The sequence below is a fragment of the Pseudopipra pipra genome, chromosome 5, assembly GCF_036250125.1.
Source record: "Pseudopipra pipra isolate bDixPip1 chromosome 5, bDixPip1.hap1, whole genome shotgun sequence".
Lineage (NCBI taxonomy): Eukaryota > Metazoa > Chordata > Aves > Passeriformes > Pipridae > Pseudopipra > Pseudopipra pipra.
In genome coordinates, this window is record NC_087553.1 from 20596297 (window position 1) to 20619860 (window position 23564).

The 23564-nt window shown below is 35.8% G+C and overlaps 1 protein-coding gene across 2 annotated transcripts in view; it reads right to left on the reverse strand.

The window, feature by feature from the left end:
• Window positions 1–8135: 8135 nt before the first annotated feature.
• The window catches only part of SLC41A2 (solute carrier family 41 member 2), a 48335-nt gene continuing 32906 nt past the window's right edge, over window positions 8136–23564 (reverse strand). For both annotated transcript variants that reach the window (XM_064654858.1, XM_064654859.1), the window contains exons 9-11: window positions 20486–20617; window positions 19331–19479; window positions 8136–9522 (exon numbers count right to left, since the gene is read on the reverse strand). In XM_064654858.1, the coding sequence (XP_064510928.1) occupies window positions 9337–9522; window positions 19331–19479; window positions 20486–20617 (467 nt within the window). In that variant the 3' untranslated portion in view covers window positions 8136–9336. The remainder of the gene's footprint in view (window positions 9523–19330; window positions 19480–20485; window positions 20618–23564) is intronic.

Genomic DNA, 23564 nt, shown 5'->3' on the forward strand with positions numbered 1-23564 from the left:
AATCCAAATCAATCCAAAGTTTATGCCCTCATTTCTGTATTTTTCACTAATACATAAAGCTGTCAGAGTAACATACAGCTGAATAATAACACTTTAGCCACTAGGCTTTGGTTCTAAAAACTAGAATTTTACTGTGACAATTCATGACTTTTTAGCAGCGAGAGGTCTCTGTGCTGTCAGTAGGTATTTGCAGCCCTATATCAAGTCAAAACCTGCAGCCCACAACAGCCCCAATTTCCCATAAAACCTTGTGCAAAGATGGGGTTTAAGCCTTTCTTAGGCTCAATTTAGTCAGACTTACTTTAGCAGATAACCATTCTAGCTAAGGTTTAGTTTTATGTCTAAAGTAGAGGTGTTGGGTTTTTTTTTTAAAATTTGATTGCTCTATGAATGTGATCAATCACTGCATTTTTTTATCCTTTTTTTAAACTTGAAAGAAATTAATTTAGAAAGAGAGGTCAAATCAGAGCAAGCAGCCACAATAAGAAGAGGTAAGTGTTGGTTGCAGAGGTGTCCAGGTAAATGTTGAGACATCCATTCAAGAAAAACAAAATATATTCCTTCCAGGAATTATAGCTATTCATGATTTATGACAAAATTTTCCTTCACTTATATGGAAGGACATAACAATTTAACTATTTTGAATTAATTTTACAATGTACTTTGAGAGTTTATCATAAAAATGTTACTGCTGTGTTCGTGCAATACAATTTTATGTGCTGTATGCATCATTCTGACAGCAGATGCTTTTAAAGCATCCCTTTTTCACTTAGGAAAATTTCAAAAATTAAATCCACCGTTTTTAAATTAAAAAAACCCTTGAAGTGCAAGGATTAGAAGGAGGCATGGCTGAGTGCAATTCAGGTGACAAATTAAAGTCTGCATAACTACGGAAAAGGACTGCAAGATGGGAGGAAATGTAAGATGGAAAGTCTCAGTTTGGGGAGTCTCCTTGTGAAACACTGAGAATTAAATCAGAGGAAATGTTTGAGAACACAGTGGGGTGAACAATCCTGCTTTGCTTATTGTAGTGTGTTTCATGTTACCTAGCAAATCTTTAGCGGGGATTCTGGAAGCTGATTAAAACCTATAAATGCTGTCATATAAAAGAGTATTCCATGCTGGGGAAATGAAGCCAGAGCAGAGCACATAAGCTCCGTCCCAGTTCCTTAGCAAGGAGTTACACACTTGGTTTGCAGTGTCTGGATTTCAGTCTTACTTTTCATGATGTAAAGATGTCAGATGGAAAGCATTCAGGTGAATACTTCTGAAATAATTAACAGGTTTCAGGTTTAAGATGTTTTGTCCTTGATTTTGAACAGCAGAAGCTCCTTAGGAATTATGTGCCCTCCGTATCCTAAACCAGGATAAGGCTGCAGTCAGCCTTTTTCTCATGGGTGTTGTCATAGTTCCTGTGATGGGTGTTACTGTTAACTCCTCCATTATTATCAAATTACCATGCAAAGTGAGCTTTTGAGGAGTACAGAGATTTCCAGCTGGAGACAGACACTTTAGCTTTCCCTCCAGCAGGACATTTCAGTAGATGTACTCAGCCAGGTGTGCTCCTGTTTCCGAGTGAAATAACATGTTCACATTTTTCCTTTGATCAAATAAAAAGCCTCAGGATAATTAGCTGAAGAGATGATGGTGATAACTAATGTTTTCCTTCTGCATCAGAGATCTTGCTGATGCAATTTGAGTATAAGTCTTGATAGACGTGAACTGAATGCAGCCCTGTGCTGCATTGCCAGATGCTTTCCCTTCTTCTCAGAGGCTGTCAGACAGCAGAGAGGCTCCTAAACCTGGGCATCCTATCCCCCTGTCACTCACAGTCATTAATTTCTATCAAGTGACCATCAGACTGCCATACAGAGCAAACATAACTTCTTGCATATTTTGGCCTGAGTTGTCTTAATAAAAAAATTTGAAGTTTAATTTGTTGTGGGTTGTTAGTGACTAAGGATTCCAGGCCAATTCTCCCATTTCACAAGAGGAGTTAAATTGGTATCAGTGTTATACAAAATTGCCTCTGCTGCATAGCCATGAGCATTCCCCTGTAGCCCTGAGAGGCAAGCACACAGATCTCCCCCGAGCTATGTGGCAACAGCCCTCCTATTCCTGATCCTGAGGGCTTGTATTGGAAAAGGGACTCCCAGTTATTCTGTAGCTTACAAGGACTTCCTGCATACTGGAGACAACTGTCCTCAGAGCATACAGAGGGTGCATGGGTCAGTCTTGCCTAGCCCATAGAGCTGTAAGCCATACCTTCCTAAAAGCAGAAGAAATGGAAAAAAAAATCTCCTCTTATTTGTGGCAGGAGGTTTTTATAGAGGTATGAACGGGACAAAAATGGATTACAAGACTTAGTCCTTATCTAGCAAGAGATTGACCATGCACATATGTGAGGGATACACATGGCACGGTTGAGGTTCCTGCAGGGGTGCTGTGGTCCTGAAAAAAATCAGACAACTAAAAATGAGCTTTCACTGAACACCTCAATTCCATAATATGCCAGAAAAGTGGATGCAATGTTGTTAGAGTTGAATGAGAATCAACAACCAGAAAGGTAAAGAGTCATTAGTTTTGTCTCATGTTGTGAGAGGATTCCTATGCTTCTTGTAACCAGTGCTAAAAATGTTTGTTTCTCTTAGTGCCAGTCTAAAAGAGATAAAAATTCCAGAGGTATGTGTGCATTAACCAGTGTTTTAAGTGCAGCTTCTCTATCTATTAAACATTCATGTAATGCAATAATCTAAAGTCAGAAGGACTTTGAAATATTTACAGGTTTCAATAAATGTTTAAAATGCAATTTTTGTAGCAAACAGCAGAACTGGACTTCCTTTGAACTGATGGACATTGCTGCATCTTCCTGTGTTCTAATAAGACGTGAAAATAAGGAGAACATGGATGGCAGAGGTATCAGGAAGCTCCCATCCCACAGGAAGTCAGCAAAGTAAAGGAGAACCTAAGCAGTTGGTTGAGACACTTTGCATGGTACAGAGCAATGGCTCATGGAGCAGAGAGGGGCAAGATCAGTAAATATCTTGGAAGGGGGAGAGGAACAGTTCCATGGATAGCTTTCCTTTACCAACTTTCAGCCAAGTCTTACTATTTGCCAGCAACACTGTGGGTGTCTCAGTGTCAGCTCTTCCAGGTACAGAGTCACGGGGGTGAAAACCCCACACAGCCAGCACTGTGCCAATGCCATAGGCTGCTTAATGCCAAGACTATATAGTCAGGCTCAAAGCAAGGGATTTAGTCTCTATAAGGGACGAATATAGTCTTAGGTTATGTCAGTCTTACATGCAAGGCATGTAACCAGACCTGGTCTCTAACAGAGACAGGTTTCTTGACCTTGATCTTTTAAAAAAATTTTTTTTTTTAAAAATGAAGCAGCTTTCTAGTTTGAGAATAGAGCAAAGGCCAGATGGAAATGAAACCTGAGAATGAGTACGTCGTTTTGTATCTGAATTCGCAGCATTTTAGATCTTACACATTTTGCACAAATGACACGCAGGTTTCTTAAGGTTTTGGGTTTTTTTCAAAGTCCTTTCTGTCTTTTGTTGCAGTGGGGGGCCACAGTCCCATACGTATGTGATAGACTTACACTACCATAGTGCTCAGTGGCCTTAATGGATTGGGCCTGAAGACAATGGCAATAGCAAAGCATTAAGATGAAATGAATGAAACAGAGAGAACTTCATGTATTAGACAAATACAGAGCTTGCTTATGTCTCCCAATCATCCACACTTTTGTCTACAAAATGGTACCTGAGCTGATCTCAGTTACCTAAATGTGATCAAGCTTAACAAGTTCACTTTCGCTTTGGAAATGCTCCAAACTCCAGAGGTACTCATCTATTTTATGTGAAAAAAGAGAGCTTTGGATGATCTAAAGCTAACCATAGTATGAGGATTCACAGGAATGTAATGGATGCTTGCTTCTCAAGTATAAAACAAGTATTGTTGCTCATAATTTTTGAAATACTATTTAGAATGTCAGGTTTATTAAAATGTTCTTCTACTGTAGACAGGACATAGCAACAATTTCATTAATCTGAACCAGGAGATGACAGAAAAAAAGGAGAAAACAGACAAAATCTTCTTAAGATCCTGTTCACAGTAAAACTTAGAATGTAAACCTGAGAACTTAGAGATATTAATTCTTGAGGATCTGTTCAGAAGTCAGTAGTTATCTACTAATCTAATTCATTCAGGACCCTATTTTACTTGCAAAAAGTAGATTTAAAATTATTCAAGGAAAGCACTTCCTTGACCTCTCAAGACTTTTAGGAGCTCTTGAAGAGGAAACAATCTCCCAAAAGAGCAAGTTGAAGAATGCTAAGTAAAGGAAGAAGCAGATAACAAGTATAGTTTGGACCAAGAAATAAAAGCATAAACAGAGGACATGATGAACTAGCTTGCATATTAAATAAACAAATAGCAGGATTTGAAATCAAATTAAGTTTCCAGCTGCAGGGAAGGTCAGCCCTGCCAATGCTGCATGACTCCTGCTCTTGGGTACCCACCCACAATATGGCAATCTTGTACATTTACTAAGTATATTGGTTCTTAGCTTTTATCATGAATTATTCATGTCTGGCTAATACCAGATTCCCTGGAGTATTCATGCACAGCATGCATGATGATCAAATTTTCATTGCATTTAACAGAAAGACTTCTCTTTAGGACTATCAGAATGAGGCTTTAATGACAAAACACATCTCTTTCCTAGCTCTTTCCCCCAACTAAATATACAAAAAGCTGATTTTTTAACTTTGAATACATATGGGAAAATGATAATCCAAAAGATTGCTGAGCAACAGGTTGACATGATTAGGAATGGATTAGAGAACACAATCAAAACAATGCGTGGTATCACAAAAAATTTAGCCAGAAATAAAAGAAAAATCCTACTAAGGGACTTCACAATGCTTTCAATTCCTTGGGTACAGTTTATGAACATTATCTTACTTTTTTTAAAGCAGGTTATAATTCAATTACCCTATTCTGTTGCCATTTTCTGCACCTCTAAAGAGACTATCTCATTTGCAATAGCAGTTTTACCATTACAATAATAATGAGGAATTTCAAACGCTTCATTTCACTTGTGCTTATACTACTGTTTCCTGATGCATATTCTGTGCTATTCTTGGACTTAAGAGAGCTTTTTGTGATGCTCAGAACTGAAGTGAAATCGCAAATCCATTAAAAAGATGATAGGTCTTATTTTGAATCCTGATTCTGCAAAATATTCTGCATTTATAAAGACTTAATCCTTGTGCTGTTCTAATCTTTGTATGAGAAAAGTCTAATTTTGTTTGCAAATTGTAAAAAGAAGTGAAATTAATTTACTGCTCACCAGTTTCTCATCAGCATTCTAAACATCCCAGTGAAATTAATATATTAAACATGGGAGTGGAAGGATATTGCCAATTTAAACATCATAGATTAAGACAAGGTGTATACTGATGTTATAAAAATCAAAGTATTGATCTACATATGTTAAAAGAAGAATCCTCCCCTATATCAAACAGCATAATAGAGCTGTGGAACTATCCCAGCTGTATAATCACTCTAAAAAGAAGCTGGAGTAATTCAGGCATTCATTCAGAATTCCAACATCATTTCAAAGCATTACACAGAAAAAGAAAACTCCTACAGTATGAAACACTACTGACTCCAAGTTTTAAAGCTGCATTTGGTTGTACTCTACAAATGAGATTATCCCCTTTCACTCATGCTCATGGAGCAATTGAGATGGTCACAAAGTCCTTCAGAATGGAAAATGATACACATTTCAAATAACCTGCCCGTCCTTCTACTTACCCTAGAGATATTTCTGAAGCAGAGAAAAAAACCCAGCAGACAGTAAGAATGACCAAACAAGAGAACTCCAAGAGTTACTCAGCATCAGATTATAGACAGTAACTTGTAAGGCAAAGCAACTGGAGCTTTTGGCTGGTCCAGCTCATCAGCAGATTGAAAATCTGTACAAGAAGTTGCAGGAGGAGCTTTAAGGTGATCCACAGCTTAAATGAGGTGAATGAGCCGATATAAGCAAGAATCAAAGAAAGTGCTCCATGCTGACACAAAAGCAAATAGATGTGAATCAGCCATAGCCCTAATTAGGCAGGACATTATAAAGGAAGGTTTGAAAGAATCTTGTAGCAGGTGGAGGGGAGGAAAACACTTAATGATTTTTAACACAGAGTCATCATTTTATCTGCCAGATTATAAAGTATGGCTGCTTTGATAACAAGACACAGAATAACATTTCAGGATGTTCCTTTCAATGTACAAACAGCACACAATTTGTCTCTGACAGAATTTCTAGTAACATTTCTTACCCACACACAAGTGAAGTAATTCACTCATACTGGGCTGTGTTTAAAAAATCAAGTTGGTGGAATACTGTGAAAAGGCTGACTTGGCTAGAGTTAAAGCTGGTTTAGGGAGTATGGTTTTTGAGTTATTGATAAAATTCTCTTTTATCCAAGTACTCTTTTGTGTCATCTCCCATATTATTCTCATGGCTGGACTACTACTCTCCCTAGAAGTCAGTGGTAAGAGCTTTTTGCCTTCATAACACGAGGTAGCAAGAGTTTGCAAAACCTGTAAGTTTCTAAAATGCTCCTTCCACATAGGAATCAAACCCTTTTCCACATCATAGATTATTTATTAACATCTTGTTCTTCCAGATGTCAAGACTCTCCCTGTTTTATCAATGTCATACTTCTTTCCTCACTCAAGCTCCTCTTTAATCATATCTAAGAGCATTCCTTTTTTCCCCCACTCACTTCCACCATTCCCCAAAGTATCTCTTTTTACACCTCTTCCCCAAGTCCTTTCAACACGAGTTATATTTTTCTTCCCTTCCTGAGAAACAAGTTTGGCTGTGCCTTTTGATTCTTTTCTCCAAATAACTTCCTTCTGTTTGCTCCCACCTCTCATAATGAATGCTGTGTGAAAGTTTGCACCTTTTTCTTTCCCACAATATGGGTTTTGCTCTCTCAACTATGCAATGAACTTTCCCCTCTACACTTTTCCATCACTTATGGTTTCCAAGCCCAGATTATTCCAGTTGGTCAACATATTTCCCTTTTTCAAATTTGACTGAATTTGACCCATGTAACATTTCTCCCCCAGACTGGGGATCTAAACTCTCACACATTTGTCAGCAAACTGTACCAATAGTTGCCTATTTACTAGGAAAATATTTAACACACTAACAATACTGCCATGACTAAATACTACAACACCCTCACCCATCAGATAAGCACAGATTACAAGTATCTCAAGAAATTTTAATTTTTAAGAATCCTGCAATTCATTTAAAAATGACCGTAAAATCCAGTAACTCTAATAGGTGCTTGAAATGCCAGTTTAGTTGATTCAGATGGCAGTTCTAACAGAAGTAAAAAAATTTGCATCTACATTTGCATCAAAAATAAATATCCATTATTGAAAAAAAATTAAAAATGAGTTACATCTATTCCATTTAAACTATTTAATAGGAGTATTTCCCGCAATGCTACATACAAGAAACTATTTTAAATAACATTAATACAAACTAAGAAAAGTCAGAGAACCTGAAGTTAGAAAGATTTCATCTTTCTCTCACATAATAAAAGACATAATACATATGATTCATTCAAACAACTATATTATCATAACTGTAAGAAAAAGCTTAAATAAAAGTGTTTAAATGAGGGAGCTAAAATCCAGGCATCTAAATTCACGTGTAGGCACTGAATAGCTGGTTTAATTTTCAAAGTTGCAAACTTTGAAAGCTGGAACTTTGAACTTCCAAAGAGTTTAAGGTGACCAACACCTATAGAAGTCCTATTAACACTTACCCACATAATCTACTCATCTGAGTAGGTCCATCAAATTAAAAAGGATTTGTATGTATAAAGCACATGACTATAGGATTAAAACATATGCTGATATATGGATTTAGTCATCTAATTTAAATATCAAAATTTAAAACTTTCAACCACAACATTTAAAATATGATTTATTTAATTATGTATTTAGGATTTATGCTATAGCCTTGAAAAATGTATGCTGTGAGGAACTCCCACTAGATTTTAAAACAGAGCAATTAGTACCCTTTTTTTCAAAGTGGCAACCAAAGTTGTCATGATCAATGTATTATTTGAAATATTGAGGTCTACAAATAGGAGAAATCATTCAGAAACCATATTTTCCTCATTGACCATATTACTTTCACAGTTTGAAAGCAAATCCCCTGTTAGCAGAGATTTCTGCTTAGAAATGGATGACACAGCTCCAGAATTTGAGAAATTTATGTAACTTCATAAGTGCCTAAAAAAGAAACTTCATCTTTTATACCTCAAGTTTTAAGCAGGGATCAGTATTTACAGTTAAATCAACACCTCTAAATACTTCATTAAAATCAGGATACTGGCCATCACAACACCATTAATATCAGTTAGTTAAACATCTTTTCAGTTGCTAAATGAACATACACTTTCCAACACAAGGAGTTTTAATCATTCATCCATTATTATTGGTCAAGTCAGTGTCACATTATTTGTCTTTACTACTTTCTTGTTCTAGTAAATCACAACAGCGAAATAATTAGGTTGCTCTTTTTAGCACAAAAAGAAAGGGCTCAGCCCTGCAGACACTTTTCAAGTGCCTAATTTTATAAATGCTGATGGGCATGTTAGTATACAGAAAATAAAGCTTGTGACAACGTGTGTGGACATTCAGGGTTCTAATCACCATAACAGTCATTACTGAAATCAAGTCCACAATGGTCAGAGAGCTACAGCACTGAAACTGCAAGATAAGAATACATCAACTATTCAGGTAATGTCTATGAAAATGAATTAATCTGAGGTCTACCCTGCCACTCTTGTAGCAAAATGAAAAAATATACCCACTTTGTCCCTGGGAGGGAAAGACAAGGTAAGACACTGAGTAGGTCTTACTCTTTTCTTTGTCACCACTGAATGAGAAATTAGAGATTGTTCTGGTTCACAATACAGGTAAGGAACTGTTCTTTTAAAAGACCAGATCTTTTAAAAATTTAAAACTTGATAAAGGATTGATCCACCCCTTGTTGTGTCTACTCAGATATCTTCAATTACCAGCAATTCACCTTGGTTTTGGAATACAGGTCTGAAGTATCCTATTTCCATCCAAGTTTTTAAATGCAAACCAAACTAAAATCATTAAGGCTGTTTTATGTCTGTGTCAACTGGATTTACTTAGACCAAATGGAACAGTCACTTTGAGGACCCTCAAGTGGAGTGATCAGTCTTGTCAACATTCTAGAAAAAGTCATTGCATCCACTGGAATAATTAGTCACCAACATCACCATCTCTGTCACCTATGAGCCACAGAAAATGAAAACCTATAGCTAGTAAGGCAGTTCCAAGCAGATCTCCCAGTGCAGTAAGATAAGGTATAGAAAAACTGTCAGGATCTTTTCCTTTTTTCCAGAAGTGGTGCACCATCCAGTCAGCAATCCATAACAGAGTAAACACCTACATAACATCAAACAAACAAAATCTGTATTATTATTACATAAGTTATAGCAAAAGGAAGTCAACAGCCAACATTATTGTCTCCTTACTACACAGAATTATTGTATACAATTGCTTTTGAAAAAATGTAAGTAATTAATATAAATGAATTTCAGACTCAAACTCCCCACAGCTAGAGAGAGGGACACTTAGCCAACTTCTCTCAGTCAATCACATGCACAGCTGAAAGGAACATATCAAATTATTGACAGCATTCTTCACCCACTCTATGCTTGAGGGCTTCTGAAAAATGGAAAGAAAAAGCAAAAAGTCCAACCACAAATGCAACTGCACTTCTCACATAACACATTGCTCTGTGCAGAGAGAGCCTAAGTGAGGCTTTGAGTTGTCAGAACCAAATCATGTCGCTCCACATGAATACACTCAACCCTGGTTAACTCCTGTTTCCACAGATGCAGCACTGCCTTGAAATCAGTTGTGATATAAAGAATATCAGGTCAAATTAAGAAAAGTTTCCTCTGGGTTGTATGAACTGCAAAAATGGCCTAGAACCTACTTTTATGCCTGAAATACCATCTTCAGCACCTCTGTAATAACGCACACCTGCAATATATATTATGAAATTGTCACTCCAGGCTGAATTTGTCCCAAAGTTAAAGACTTCATTCCCAACTGTGAATGTCTGAACATTTGAGAAGCTTGATCTTAATACCAAAGGTATGCATAATCATTAATCCAATTTTAAAAAAGAATCCTTTAATGTTGCACAGCTGTATGATAAGAGATTCTGGTTCAGTGGAATCATGTGGTGTGGCATGGCACAAGATGAATGGAGAAAGGACCACTAACTGAGTTCCATTTCTTCTTGTATCTTCTAAGGAGCTGCTTAAGATGAAATAAACACTGTATTTTATGTATTTTTAGTTAAACAGACCTTTAAGAAGAGTAAACTTTAAACAGTTACTCCTATAATTCATTTTTTAAGAACTCCACTATGTACATTTAAAGGAATATGCAGCATCAGGAGTAATAAAAAGTATAATATTATATTTTATTTAGTAAATAATCAATCATTGGCATCAAAAGCATACTTATAAATGTATACACTCATTTATTGATAAGATGTTGCAAGATGCTTCTCCATAATAAATACAGCAAAATGAATGTCATACAAAAAATTGTGTTGAAAAAGTTTCTCAATTAATCTTTGCTTTGCAGAAGTGTATGTTAAAATACAAGCCTGAATTTCTAATTAAAAAAAAAAAAGGAGGAGTATTTGCTCAATGAAAAATGCATGGCTTATTTATATAAATGTATCTTCTGAAAAGGGAACTCTGTAGTCTAAGCTAATTATGCAAGTCCTAGGTGCACTGACTGGAATCCAAACAAATATATTTAAAACAGATGTTTTCTTTGGAAGACTATCAGATTCTCTAAGTCAGCTCCTTCTTCTTACAGAGACAAAAAGAGGCCTGTTTATAAAAGATCCTGTACATTAACATCTCCTACAGGATGTGCACAGAAGACCCTGTAGCGCCCCACATCAACAATAGTTATGCATGTTCCATTAGAAGATGAGACCATTCATTCCAAGAAAAATATATACTGCATTTATATAACACAACCAATTAGACACAACATACACAGTAAAATTTAGATGGCAGGATACACTTTTGACTCTTAAAATGTGAATACCATTCATTTGTCTATATATTTTCCACCCTGAAATAACCAACTTATACTTCTGTGAAAAATGGGTAGTTTGGAAACTAAGTTTCTGTGAACCTACCCAAACAATTCTTTGTGCTTGTATTAACCTACAGGTGTGCAACAAACAACGCGAATTATAACACGTCTGGCTTCTGTAAGTAACAGGAAAAGGTTGTAGCATATTATATTAACTGATGCTTATAACAATACATGACAGAAATTAGGACATAGTGCTTACAGAGTATGTTATGAGGATGCAGCTCACCAGCCTTCATTTTTGTGAGGGAATAATGCTATCATCCACCCTGTATTTGCATGGCTAGAAACCCACTAACATTTAAGAATTATAGGGTTCAGTCTGTGGAAATGGTTACTTATTTGGCCACATTAGTTCGTGCTGCAAGACAGAGTTAATCATTGTGACTTAAATCTTCAGTAAGATTTTGCTGTTAAGAACACTGTTAAGAGGGGGCAATCAAAGTAATCAACTATTATTTTGGGGGGGAAAAAAAAAGAAGGACCCTACTATGAGTTTGCTGAATTTTTGAAAGACAGTCTTGAATTTAAAATGATAAGTCACTCACAATGATCTGACAGATTAAAAAAGAAAGGAGAAAAATCATTTAAAAGACATAACAAGACACAACACTTCACATTTTCTGAGATTTATTTATCAGTGATGGATACTTATGTCAGCAAAATAACGCAGATGGCACAGCAGTATGAATTCTGTGTACTTCTGCCCTGCACTATTGCTCTGAAGAAGAAAGCCTTCCTACTTCCAACTGAAAACCAGCTGGTTTTCAGGGAAAAAATAAAGGGACCAATATCACAGAAAAGCCTACTAAGACAGTAAAGAATGTTCTGTTTAGCATGAAAGCTGGAGAAAAGTGATAAGAAAAGCCTGAAATAACATGAAGAACATGTTCAAGATGCGAGCTAAAATTACTTAATATACAGAGGAAGAGAACAATTAAGTGTTCATGCTATATTATTATTCCTCTGGGAAAAAAAATCACAATCAAAATTGAGGAAAATGAAACTAAAGACATGATCAGATTTAGACTGCATTTCTAAAATGACCCTTTAGTCACATTGTCAAAATAAGTCCTCAGAAGACAGAAGTAGTAGAATACAGCAATAAGAATAAGAGGGAGGAAAAGAGCTAGAGTGAACTCTTTATCAAATACTAATGATGAAGGATCTAAAAATAAGGAATACAAGTATCTGTATTATTTTTTACAACAAAGAACAGCAATAGAGAGTAATTCTCAATATTGAATTTTCTGATTCAAATTATGAATATCACATTGAAACTGAACATGAATGCTTAAACATGAGTGAGCTTCACCATTTAAAGTTCAAATCTTATGACTGCACGACTAGAAATGGGAACATTATACACTACAAAGCATGGGTTTTTTTCCTTCATTATTTTGCACAAAATTTACTTTCATTCTTTGCATGTCTTTAGATACAATAACAAGATTAGCTAAGGAAAGTTATTTTTGATCTTTTTCATGTAGCATATCTGCATTTTCTCATGGAATTAATTTCTTATGATTTCTGAAATGGGAAAAGAATAAAACTCTATTATTTAAAATAAGGATACACAACTTGTTCCAAACATTCTTACTACTGTCTAAGCTTCCTATAGTCTAATTAATAAGTAGCAGGATGCTATAATATTTTTATTGTTTCATTCATCTGGCATGTCCATATTTTATCAGTGAATGCATGTCAAATTCACAGTGATGAAAGTGTAACATTCAAATGCATAATATTTGTAAAGCAAATTAGAATAATTCACCTTTATACTGGTTTATATGTTAGTTGCTGTGATGAATGAATTCCAATACCAAACTGGAAAATTAAAATTTAGGTTATATAATTGCATATGCTTTTCTAATGAGCATCATCAAGATTCAAGTCTAAGTTTAGTATGTAGAACAAAGACCCCTTAGCAGTTTATTTAGCATGCCTTAGACAGGATACCCTGCCTGTTGTTAGTACTGCTGATTTCACCTTAAATTGTTTCCATATGAAGGTACATTACAAAATAGCTGCATACTGTTACTTTAGACAGGAAACATAGATGCAAATAAACTGAGGTAACCTCTTCAAATGTAGTTTAAGTCTCCTTTATTCTCAAAATTATATTGACTCAAAATTCATCTATAACATAATTATGAAAAGATCTTGTAATTACTGCATAAGAACTCTTGCCAATCTATGAAATTCAAAGGCAAGTTTATTTATTTGTTTTTTAATTATGAGTAAAAAATCCCAGTTAGGGATCTCTAAAGACTACTGTGTCTTCACTCTGTCACTCTTGCCAGATTTATGGTTTAAGTCTTCTAGTGGTTTTGACCATTCATTAAGTTAATTTTCAAATTCTATATTACACGTCTCCAATTTTAAATGGCTTTTGATGTCTTCATGTGAAACTAAGTAGTAACTGCTAAGTGCTTGTAACTGATCCACACTGAACTTGCTGAGTTTCCACTGCCTACAGACAGAGATCTGTAGTCAGTGAACTCTCAGAGTAGGGTCTACACACGTTTTTCAAAAGCTATTTTTCTCCAGTTTTCTCAGGTAGCATATCTGGTGTGTATCATGTCCAGGGGAAACAAATCACTATTTCCTCCAAACATATAGAGATTTCCTTCAATGTCTGGCTGCAAAGAAACCACTGAACAGTAAGTTTTTTCTTGCTGCTGTTTGTGTTGTAGCTAAGTGGTATTAGCTCCTCTAAAGGTATCCAAGTGCCCAGACAGCACAGTACACATTTATGTAAAACTAAAACCTCATTGAAGTAAAAACTGAAGTTGTTTCTAAGTCAATCTGACCATACTGATGTAACTTTGTGGGAAGCGACTTTCTTTTCTATTCCACAGTTTGATTCAAATTTTTCCGATTGCCATCTTGATTTCTTTGTAGCTTTGCCAGACACCCTGGTTTGACCAAAATAACTTCCAAATAACCCAGACCAGTAAGTGTTCAGGTATGCTCAGCCTGCATTAGCTGTAGCACAACTCAGAGTGTCATGCAACGTACACAAGCACTTGGAGATCAGCCTTCTGAAGGCAAAAATGATATATCCCTGCTAATGATTCAGTAGGAGCCAGGATTCTACCACAGACAGTAACATGACTGGAAGAGAAGGAGTGGTTGATACCCACATTCACATCTCAATGAATCTGGCAAGTCTGCTTGTCATACTGCAATGAGAAAGCACTGAATATACAGAGCTGTCCAGATCTGGACTTTAGTTTCCATAATTCATGGTCTCTTTAGCAGTTATATGCTCTATCTTTCGGAAGTAACCTTTCCTGTTAGAAAAAGTAGTATTTAAAGTGTATCAATATTTTGTCTATAAACACAACCTTTCTTATTTCTCTATTATGTACAGAGTATCCCATGAGCTATGTTTCCACATTAAAGAGGCCCATACCATCATTAGAACCCTCACACTAGTGAGAAATCGAAAATATTTTTGATGTGAGCAGGGAGCTGTTATGAGCAGTGCTGAATCCTTGGTTTTCTATTGCCCCAAACAGCCCTGAAGAACTGCAAAAGTGAGTTCACAGCTGTACACATCTGACCTTCGTTGGGTAAGAAGAATTTTGGAATTACTTATTTGCCTGGTAATAGCTCTGGGAATCTCCTATTGTTTGTTTATTCCCTGAGTCTTAAACATAACTGTGTGTTCAGATTTGGTTAGTAGGTGTGAAAATTCCTTAGAGGGCGTTTTACTGGCTCAGTGAGAACATGCAGAACAGAGGCTGCCTTTGAATGCTCCGAGCCGTGTGCCAGGACTGACGGCTTGGCAACTCCAGAGCTGCTCTCACTTTCCTGCAGGCTGACAAGACAGAGGATGAAACTTTGCTCAGTGCACAGCCTCATACAGTTAAAAAATACTTGTGCCTTTGTGAGGTATAAGAGGAGGACTGTTCTCCAATTAATATAATCTTTATTGCTCAAATCCCATATTGTAACTGCGTGCAGTGTACTGGTACATGTTTGTCTGTGACTTGTTCTTGTAAAATTTTCAAGGAAAGAGTATTCCTCTTAAATAGAAGCCACTCACCAAATCCAAAACACATTTAAAATCATTATACTGGTTTTCATTAAGGCACATTGGCTTGCCCAGATACTGTACGCTGCATTATGTGAAGTACCCTACATGCTTAGAGGGTATACTTTCTTCATAACGTTTTTATTTGTATTTTCCCCTGGTGCTGCCATTCATAAACACAGAACAGGCTCTTCACTACAGAGTTAATTCAGACCTTTCGAACTCTAGCTTAAAAGTTTTAGCTGAATGCAGATTAATAGAAATATTTGTGCAGTTAAGGTAAAAGGAGTACAGCCTTGACTTTCAATAGAATCAGTTTATAAATTTAATTTAAGAACATTTCAAGAATATGTATTAATTTAATGAAGAAAAACAGCTGTACTATGAGAGTTAGGAACATTAAAATAAAATAAAAAATAAAATAAAATACTTTCTGGGTTTTCTTAAGTGTAGAAACCCCAAACTGTTTCATCCATAGAGAAACAGAAACAATGAAGATCATAACAGTATGGATACTTATACTATTTAAAATATCTTAATTTACTGATTTTTAGAAACAACTGCATATTCAGAGAAACTGTACTTTGTTTTACTACATAGCACATTTTCAGTCAATAATAACTAAATTACACTATTGATAATGTTCATCATGTCATATTAGTTATGTTTTTTCCATAAATATTTCAATTAAATGGCATCCTGTGGAGAAAATATCTACAAATATCTCAGAACAGGTAGGGAGAAGAGTTGAAAGGAGCTGGTAGGCGTGGGTAGTGAAAAAACAAAAGTCAAACAATGAAAGTATCAGATTTGGATGAAAATGAAGTTAACTCTCTGACTGGAACTGCAGCAATACTGCATAGAACTTTCAATGGAAATTAATTCCATTTTATTACCTTCGAATGCATATTGAAGTTTACAGACAATCTGAAAAAGTCATGTTAAAATGCCAAATAGAATTCATATGTATGTATAATTTTACTGTAGAGATAATGTGGAATAGCATAAACTGAGAGAAGAGAAAAATAAAAAAGTAATAATCAATGTCTTTGCATTAACATTTTCTTGATTTTTTCTCATTTATTCTAACATTCCAGTTCTACTTTTGCCATTTATCTAGCCCCTTTCTCTCCATTTTAAACAAACACAGAGCTGGACAGTTAGAGATTATAAACAGATCTTGAAGTCAATTAATAATCTATTTCAGTCCGCAGTAAGGTATGTCATTAAATAATTTTACATCTTACAGCAGTCACTTGAATTTTAAAAACAGAAAATCCATTTCATTGATGCTGTTATTTTTTAATTTAGCATTATTTTTTTAACATAGTGAGAAAGATATAAATAGGAGGTATATTGCCATAATTATTATTCATCTCCCCTTTCTGCCCCCCAGCTCAATATAAGTAAGGAATTGCAAAGGCCAAAGTAGTCATATTAAACTTCCTCAAACACAAGAATGACAATAATTAACTCTTACCTTTGGGAATCACTGTATTCTATTAAATTATCATTTACCACCTCAAACATAAAAGATACAGCTTGCAAGCAGGATTGCAATTTTTGACATCCATTTTCATATGCCTTCCATGCAAAGTGAACATAAATACAAAGCCCAATATATTATAAAACAGGCCTAGAATGCAGATCTCTCACTGATCAAAAGACTGACAATGGAGTTGGTTTGTTGTTAATTGAGACAACTAGCTGTGAGGTTTTTCAGTTTTACAGCAGAACTGGAAGAGCTCTCATTGGGAGGCCAAAAATAGAAAAGAATTCTGGAAAAATGAGATCAGTAGATGTTAGATTATGCCAAAAGAAATGGCAGCTTGAAAACTATTCTTTACTATATCCAAGTGCATAGATGAAGTCACTGAAAAAGGGAAGAGGAATGAGTACAAATATTGAAGTGTTCTCCCTGAGAAAGGAGAAACTTAAAAGCAACCAATCACAGTATGGAAGCACCTCAGACTGACAGGTAAATCAAATATGTTGAAGATTTAAGAATTAAAGCAAGAATTATCTGTCCAAAATTTTTGAATCTGCTCTAATTAGAGGTATGCAATACTACAATAATCACTACTAGAAAAACACCAGAAAAATTAAAATGGGGAAAGGAATGCATTAAATATTTTCAGAAGGTCTTTAAAACCATGGGGTTTCAAACTGTAAATACGTCAAGACCCATGAGAAGTTATAGTGTGCAACACTGTTATTCAGTTTCCGAGTAAATACATCTAAAACACCTGTTACGGCTAAAAACTGAAGATAAAGAACAAAAAATCATCTATAAAAGGGAGCAGGGGAAAAAAAGAAAAAAGCTGTATGTCTGCTTTATAAGTGAAAAATCAATACAATCAAGTGTGGCCTTATGTACTGCAATGGATATGCTTGGCTGCAAAACTGAATATTCTAATCATATAATGAATTTATGAAAAAGCAACTCTACATGTCTATACATCCTGATGCTAGGTCTGAATTACTGTGTGATCTGAAAGTCCTGTCATAATGTCTTTGGTTTTCAGGTGAGCTTCTGCATTTCTCAAGTTTTACCGTACCCCTTGCTGCTGAAGGAAAGATTTGTGTCCCTAAATATGTTATGATTGTAGTTCTGTGAGCAGGAGGACTAGATTTATGAATTCAGTTTCATTCCCATGTGATATGTCTAAAGTTTAATAATGGTTGAAATCACACTGCATTCAGTACTGCTTACCTTCAGCAGAGGCATTAACAGAGACTCTTGCCCCAACCTGTTTTCAAGATTACAGGAACCTATTACCACTGAGAGAGCTTGATTTAGATAAACTTGACTGAAATGGAGCAGAGGATTCAAAAGCTCTCAGAAAGGACAGACAGACAGAACAGCTAGAGTGAAGGAATAGCATCATTTCCTCAGGAAAACACGTTATAAAAGGAGCAATAAGGCTGGAAACTAGGAATATTATGTAAGAGGAAAATGAAAAGTAATACATATCTTTTAGTATGACACTCTCATTTTCAAAGGTTGGAATGTTACCAGTGTTGTTCTACCAAAAAGGTATACAATTCTCATATGAAATGGTAACAGTTTTTGAAACCTGTCCTTATTGAAACAGCAGTATGATAAACACAGAGAGAAATTCAGAACATTAAAAATCATAATTTTATTAAGGATTCACTGCTGATAATATTGTCTGTATTTTAAAACTAAAGTGGTCACATTTTTAGAAGCAGTAGGTATATTTAAATTATGGATATTTCAACTACACTTTAACTGTGTAATGTGAACAGTCGATTTTTGGTTTTAAGGTGCAATGAAATATTATAGTTAATTCAGCCATGTTATAGCTAAAAACTAGCTGTGGTGTTAATAAAAAGATTTAATTTTGTATTAAAGATTTCTCAAAGTGAAATTATTTCACCTTGAGACATTGCTATTTCAAAAGGCATCTTTCAAGAACTGCCCCTTGCTGGGTATAAACATACCACCAGGTAAGACCAGCCAAAATAATGTAACAAAGTTTGACAATAAATGCAATTAAAATTTCTTGTATGGTGTTCACTGTCAGACTAATTTAAACTTTAATAAATATTAAGAACACACCAAGGAAGCTGTAACATTCTTATCTACTGGACTATGTTAACTAAAACAGTAATATGAACCACTTTAGGAGATTTCTTTGAGAGTTTTCCTCGATATATTCATCATTCATAAATGCTACCGTTCTTTCTTTCTATTTCCCCTCTGGTTGATTAAAAAGACAGGGAGTTTAGATGCAATGGTTCCAAGAACAATGTGAAAGATGCATGACTGGGAAAAAATGCAGTCAAGTGTCTTCTGGAAAGCACTCACAATACAGATACACCTGTGCACGCTGCATATATGTGGAGATAATTAGTTACTTCAGAGCTGTGCTGAAAGCCTGTATTAACCCATATCTCCTTGTATCTCATTCATGAGATTTTAGATATCAAAAAAAGCACGGTTTTCTTCAAACATTTGACTTTATACAAGCATTTGCAAGTTGTACTTGTTCTTACCTGTAGCAGGGCTGCAAACAAATATACTGCTATAAAGATAGGGGTCAAGGAAGTATGTCCACTCTTCATTAAGTGGATAGTGTACAAGAAAATCAGGTGTCCAGGAATCACCAAAAGAAGCAGAACTTGAGCTGATTTGTTATTTACCTCTACAATAAAAAAAAATACAAAACTTGGTTAAGGTCTTCAATTACTATAGCAGATTTTTATTCTTTTTAATATAAAAAGAAAATGGTTTTGGAATTCCACAGCATTGACTATGGAACTATGGAACAGCAGGCATTATTTTCCACTAAAAGACTCCTTGAGGAATTTCACAGTGGGGGAAAAAGACAACTCTAGGGTCTATCAGAAAAGGTAAGCAGAGCTCTTCCAGAAGAGGGTGTGAACTGTCTGCCTTCATTCTGTGCTCACGTAGTACCATCTACATTTTTGGAGCTGCAGAGACCTCCTAAATCTTTCTAGGAAAGACAATCTTTTGGACTCCATATTCAAGACAATCTTTAAAGTTTTTTTCTAAAAATACTTTTTAGAAAAGTTTTTTACCGTTTTTTTCTAAAAAGTAATCCCCCATTTACCACTTTCAGATCTGTTCCAATTAATTTCATAAATATGAAAGTGTAATACATGGTGTTGACACATCACATTTCACCATAGTTACTACATCATTAGGAAAGTGGAAAATATAGGGGAGGAATAAGCTGTGAAGCAAGAATCTAGAAAGAAAATGGGAAATTGGAAATGGAAATCAGGGATTTGGCTTAGTAATAATGTTAGTTATAAAGCTCAGTCCTGACAGGAAATTGGTTTGAACTTCTAGGGGTAAATGACAAAAGTTAGGAGCAGGTAGACAAGCTTAGGACAGATGAAGGTTGAAATCTTTCTGAGTGGCATCTTGCCTCGTCAGCCCTTATCTTCAAACCTTGCCAGGGTTACACCCTGCTCTGTGTTCCTCTCTACTCTGTGCCTCCTCCAGGAATTCCTTGAGATTCTCACAGGCAAACAGCTGCAGAGAAAGGAAACTGCCAAGCCTCTGCTGCCCTTGAACTGCACACAGCCAGTTCAGTCCATTGCCATTCCTCACTGGTGGTACAGCCTGGCACACAGGGGTAAAGAGGAGATGAGAGACAGTAGTTTTAACTGACTAATCCATACCTGTACCATAATATGTTCTGCATGGGTAATAGCAACCCTTGGCTTCTTCTGGCAGCTCTCCAGGAATGCTGTGTAAATGGAGGTAGGTAGAAATTCTGCTAGCTTGAATAGCTACTAGATTACCACCAATACCTGAAACGCAGAAGGGAACAAATGAAAAGTTTTCAACTATTTTTTTCCTCTAGCAGGCAATATTTTTGCAAATTTACCAAATTCCTCTATGTTCACCATAGTACCCTATGTACAAAAGTCAAAATGAGAAATATCTTTAGAATGTATATTAGCTACAGACAGGCAAACATCAAGCATTAAAACAAGTCAGAAAACTTGGGCTACAGTTTGGTGTATCACTGGATATTTGGAGATCAGCTTTGAATCACTGCAAGTGCAAAAAATTCCAAACCTTCCAAAAAGTTCAATCTTATGCTTTCTCATAGGTGAAACTCCCTTTTATTGCTCCTTTTTGGAAATCCCCCTTGGAACAGCAGAAGTACTGCACAGTTGTGCCCCTGTTGGATTACCTGGCAGATATAAGTAACGAAAGCAGATGCACTCACTACCACCAGCATAAAAGCAGATTTCACACACAGAATCACAGGACTGGAAATTACTTCAAGAGTTAATATATACATTCGCCTTTGACACAGAGCAGGACTAACTAGAGTCTTCTGTCACTCATAATTCAGGTTGAAAGAACAAGATATGTGTCTGAAGAGATGATTTTTAAGACAATGGTAGTGATGGAGATTCTGCTTTCTTTTTTATAAGGGGCAACACGCTCAAGTTGCACAAGAAGAGCTTTTGTTGCAATATAAGAAAGAAATTTCTTATAGTTAAAACAGTCATTCACTGGAACAACCACCCCAGGGACATGGTGGAGTCTCTTCATTGGGGGTTTTCAAGATGTGACTGGACAGGGAGCTAGATAATCTCATCTAGGCTCCTTTCCCACAAAAGGTTGGACCAGATGACATTTCAAGGTTCCTTCCAATATGGGCTGGTTTATGTTCTATGAATTTTTACTTCAATGAATAGAAAACTAAACCAAGCTTTTATATCTACATTGTAGAATGCAGTGGCAAGAAGCAACAGCATAAAATCCTCTTAGTTATTATATTTGAGTTGTCTACTTGCATATCAAGTACATGCTGTTTCTTTCCCCCCCTTCAGATGCTCTACACAGCAATGGGCTGCTCTGAGAAGAAGCAAAAGTAATGCAGATTTTGACTCTGCTTCAGAAGGAGAAAGCCCCTGTTTATCATAGTTGAATTAATTTGTTTATCTGATGTTTAGGGCTTTGGGTACAGAACGAATACCTGTGGTGATCAGAAGACACTATTTCCCAAATTCTTTTGGTGACTATGGAGTGGTTAGCACAGGGATCTAATACTGAGAACTCAAAGAACTTCTGCCTCACCACTGCTTAAAGACAGTAAATGGCTGAACCTAACACGGAAGTAGATCTTTTAAGTAACAAGCTTCAGATACAAATCAGGATATGCATGTTCCCAGTCAGGAGATAGAGGGGCAAGATATGAACTACCAAAAGGTTGTGTCAGAGTTTGCAAAGAAAATTAAAATAACAGTAGCGCTTTTTTTTCAGAAAAAGTGGTAAAATAAGGGATTTATCTAAACTACAAAAGAGGTTTAAACAGATTAAAACCAATCTAAGTAGGGCCCCAAATCTGTTCTTTCATCGAGAACAATTAGAGATTTCTGAGTAATGAGAATAAGATACAGAAAGAGAGACAAAAATAAAATTAAGTACCAATGCACCACATTTGGATGGGGATCAGATAATTTCTGTGACTGAATTATAAAAAAGCTGTTATATAAAAGTGCTTCCTAATAGAGCTACAAAGCTGGGGATGGTGCCATATGACTGCAAAATATGAAACAATTTCTGCTAAAAAAGAGAACATAAAGGCAATCTGGGTTATTACAAGCAGGTTAACAACTGCAATAACTGATATATTCAAAACAATATTAAAGAAATAGTAAACTATTCTTCACTATATCTCTTATAACACTACAAAATCAAATAAAAGATGGAAGTAAATAGGCCTGTTTTGAGTTTTGTAGCAATGCAACTGCAAAACACGTTGGCACAAACCCTCTAGACTTTAAGTATTTCCTAGGATGTATATAACTTCCTCTTGTGACTGATAATTATTTCCTTCAACGAATTCAGACACTCAGAGATATGACAGACGATCTGGACTGTTTTGCCTAGTCAATAACAAGGGAGACTGACTGAAATACAAGAATTAAGGAAAACGGAAATTTGACCACTTGAAATGGTGCTTAAAAAAACTGTCTGGACAACAGAGACATGGACAAGTCTGTAAAAGAAGGTGTAAGATTGGTTGTCAATCCTTTGATGGACATCTATTAATCACAAATCTTTTCACTTCTATAACCATCATTTAGAGAAAGTACGCCCCAAGCCCTATTGCTCACGTAGCTAACAGGAAATTACTGAAAAGCCTTAAATGTGATTCTAAAACAAACTGGCCAGCCATGGAACACCAGTAAAAGGCAGTGATATCTGCTCTTGAAAGGAAGCTGACATGCCAACCAAAACATCCAGTGTGGAGTGTGATTTCCAGAGTAACCAATTACAGCTATGTTGAACATATACAATCTATTTTAGCTAAATGAAAATGCAATATTTGTATGTTAAGCAAAATTATTTTAAATTGCATTTGTCTGAGTCTCAATAATTTAGCATTAGTGGTATCATTTTAACTCACAGAAGACAGGCAGGTGTAGTGAAGTGTAAGCGCTTTTAGAATCCATACATCCACTCTCAACCAGCTGACAATGTACTGTGATGGGCAGCAGCAGTGACACTGTCTTTTATTTCTGCCTATTCACTACCAATTCTCCTAATTATTTTTAAACCTTTGGGCCAAATTCAGCCACGTCTGACACAAGGATAGTGATGCTAACTACCTCCAAGTATGGTTAAAGAAGCTACCAAAAAAGAAAACAGTGGCTAGGTACATAAAGGGAACGATTCAAACCCATGCCCTCAGTGAGACAAAGGCAGTAATATGAGTTGTACAGTTAAGGGCAT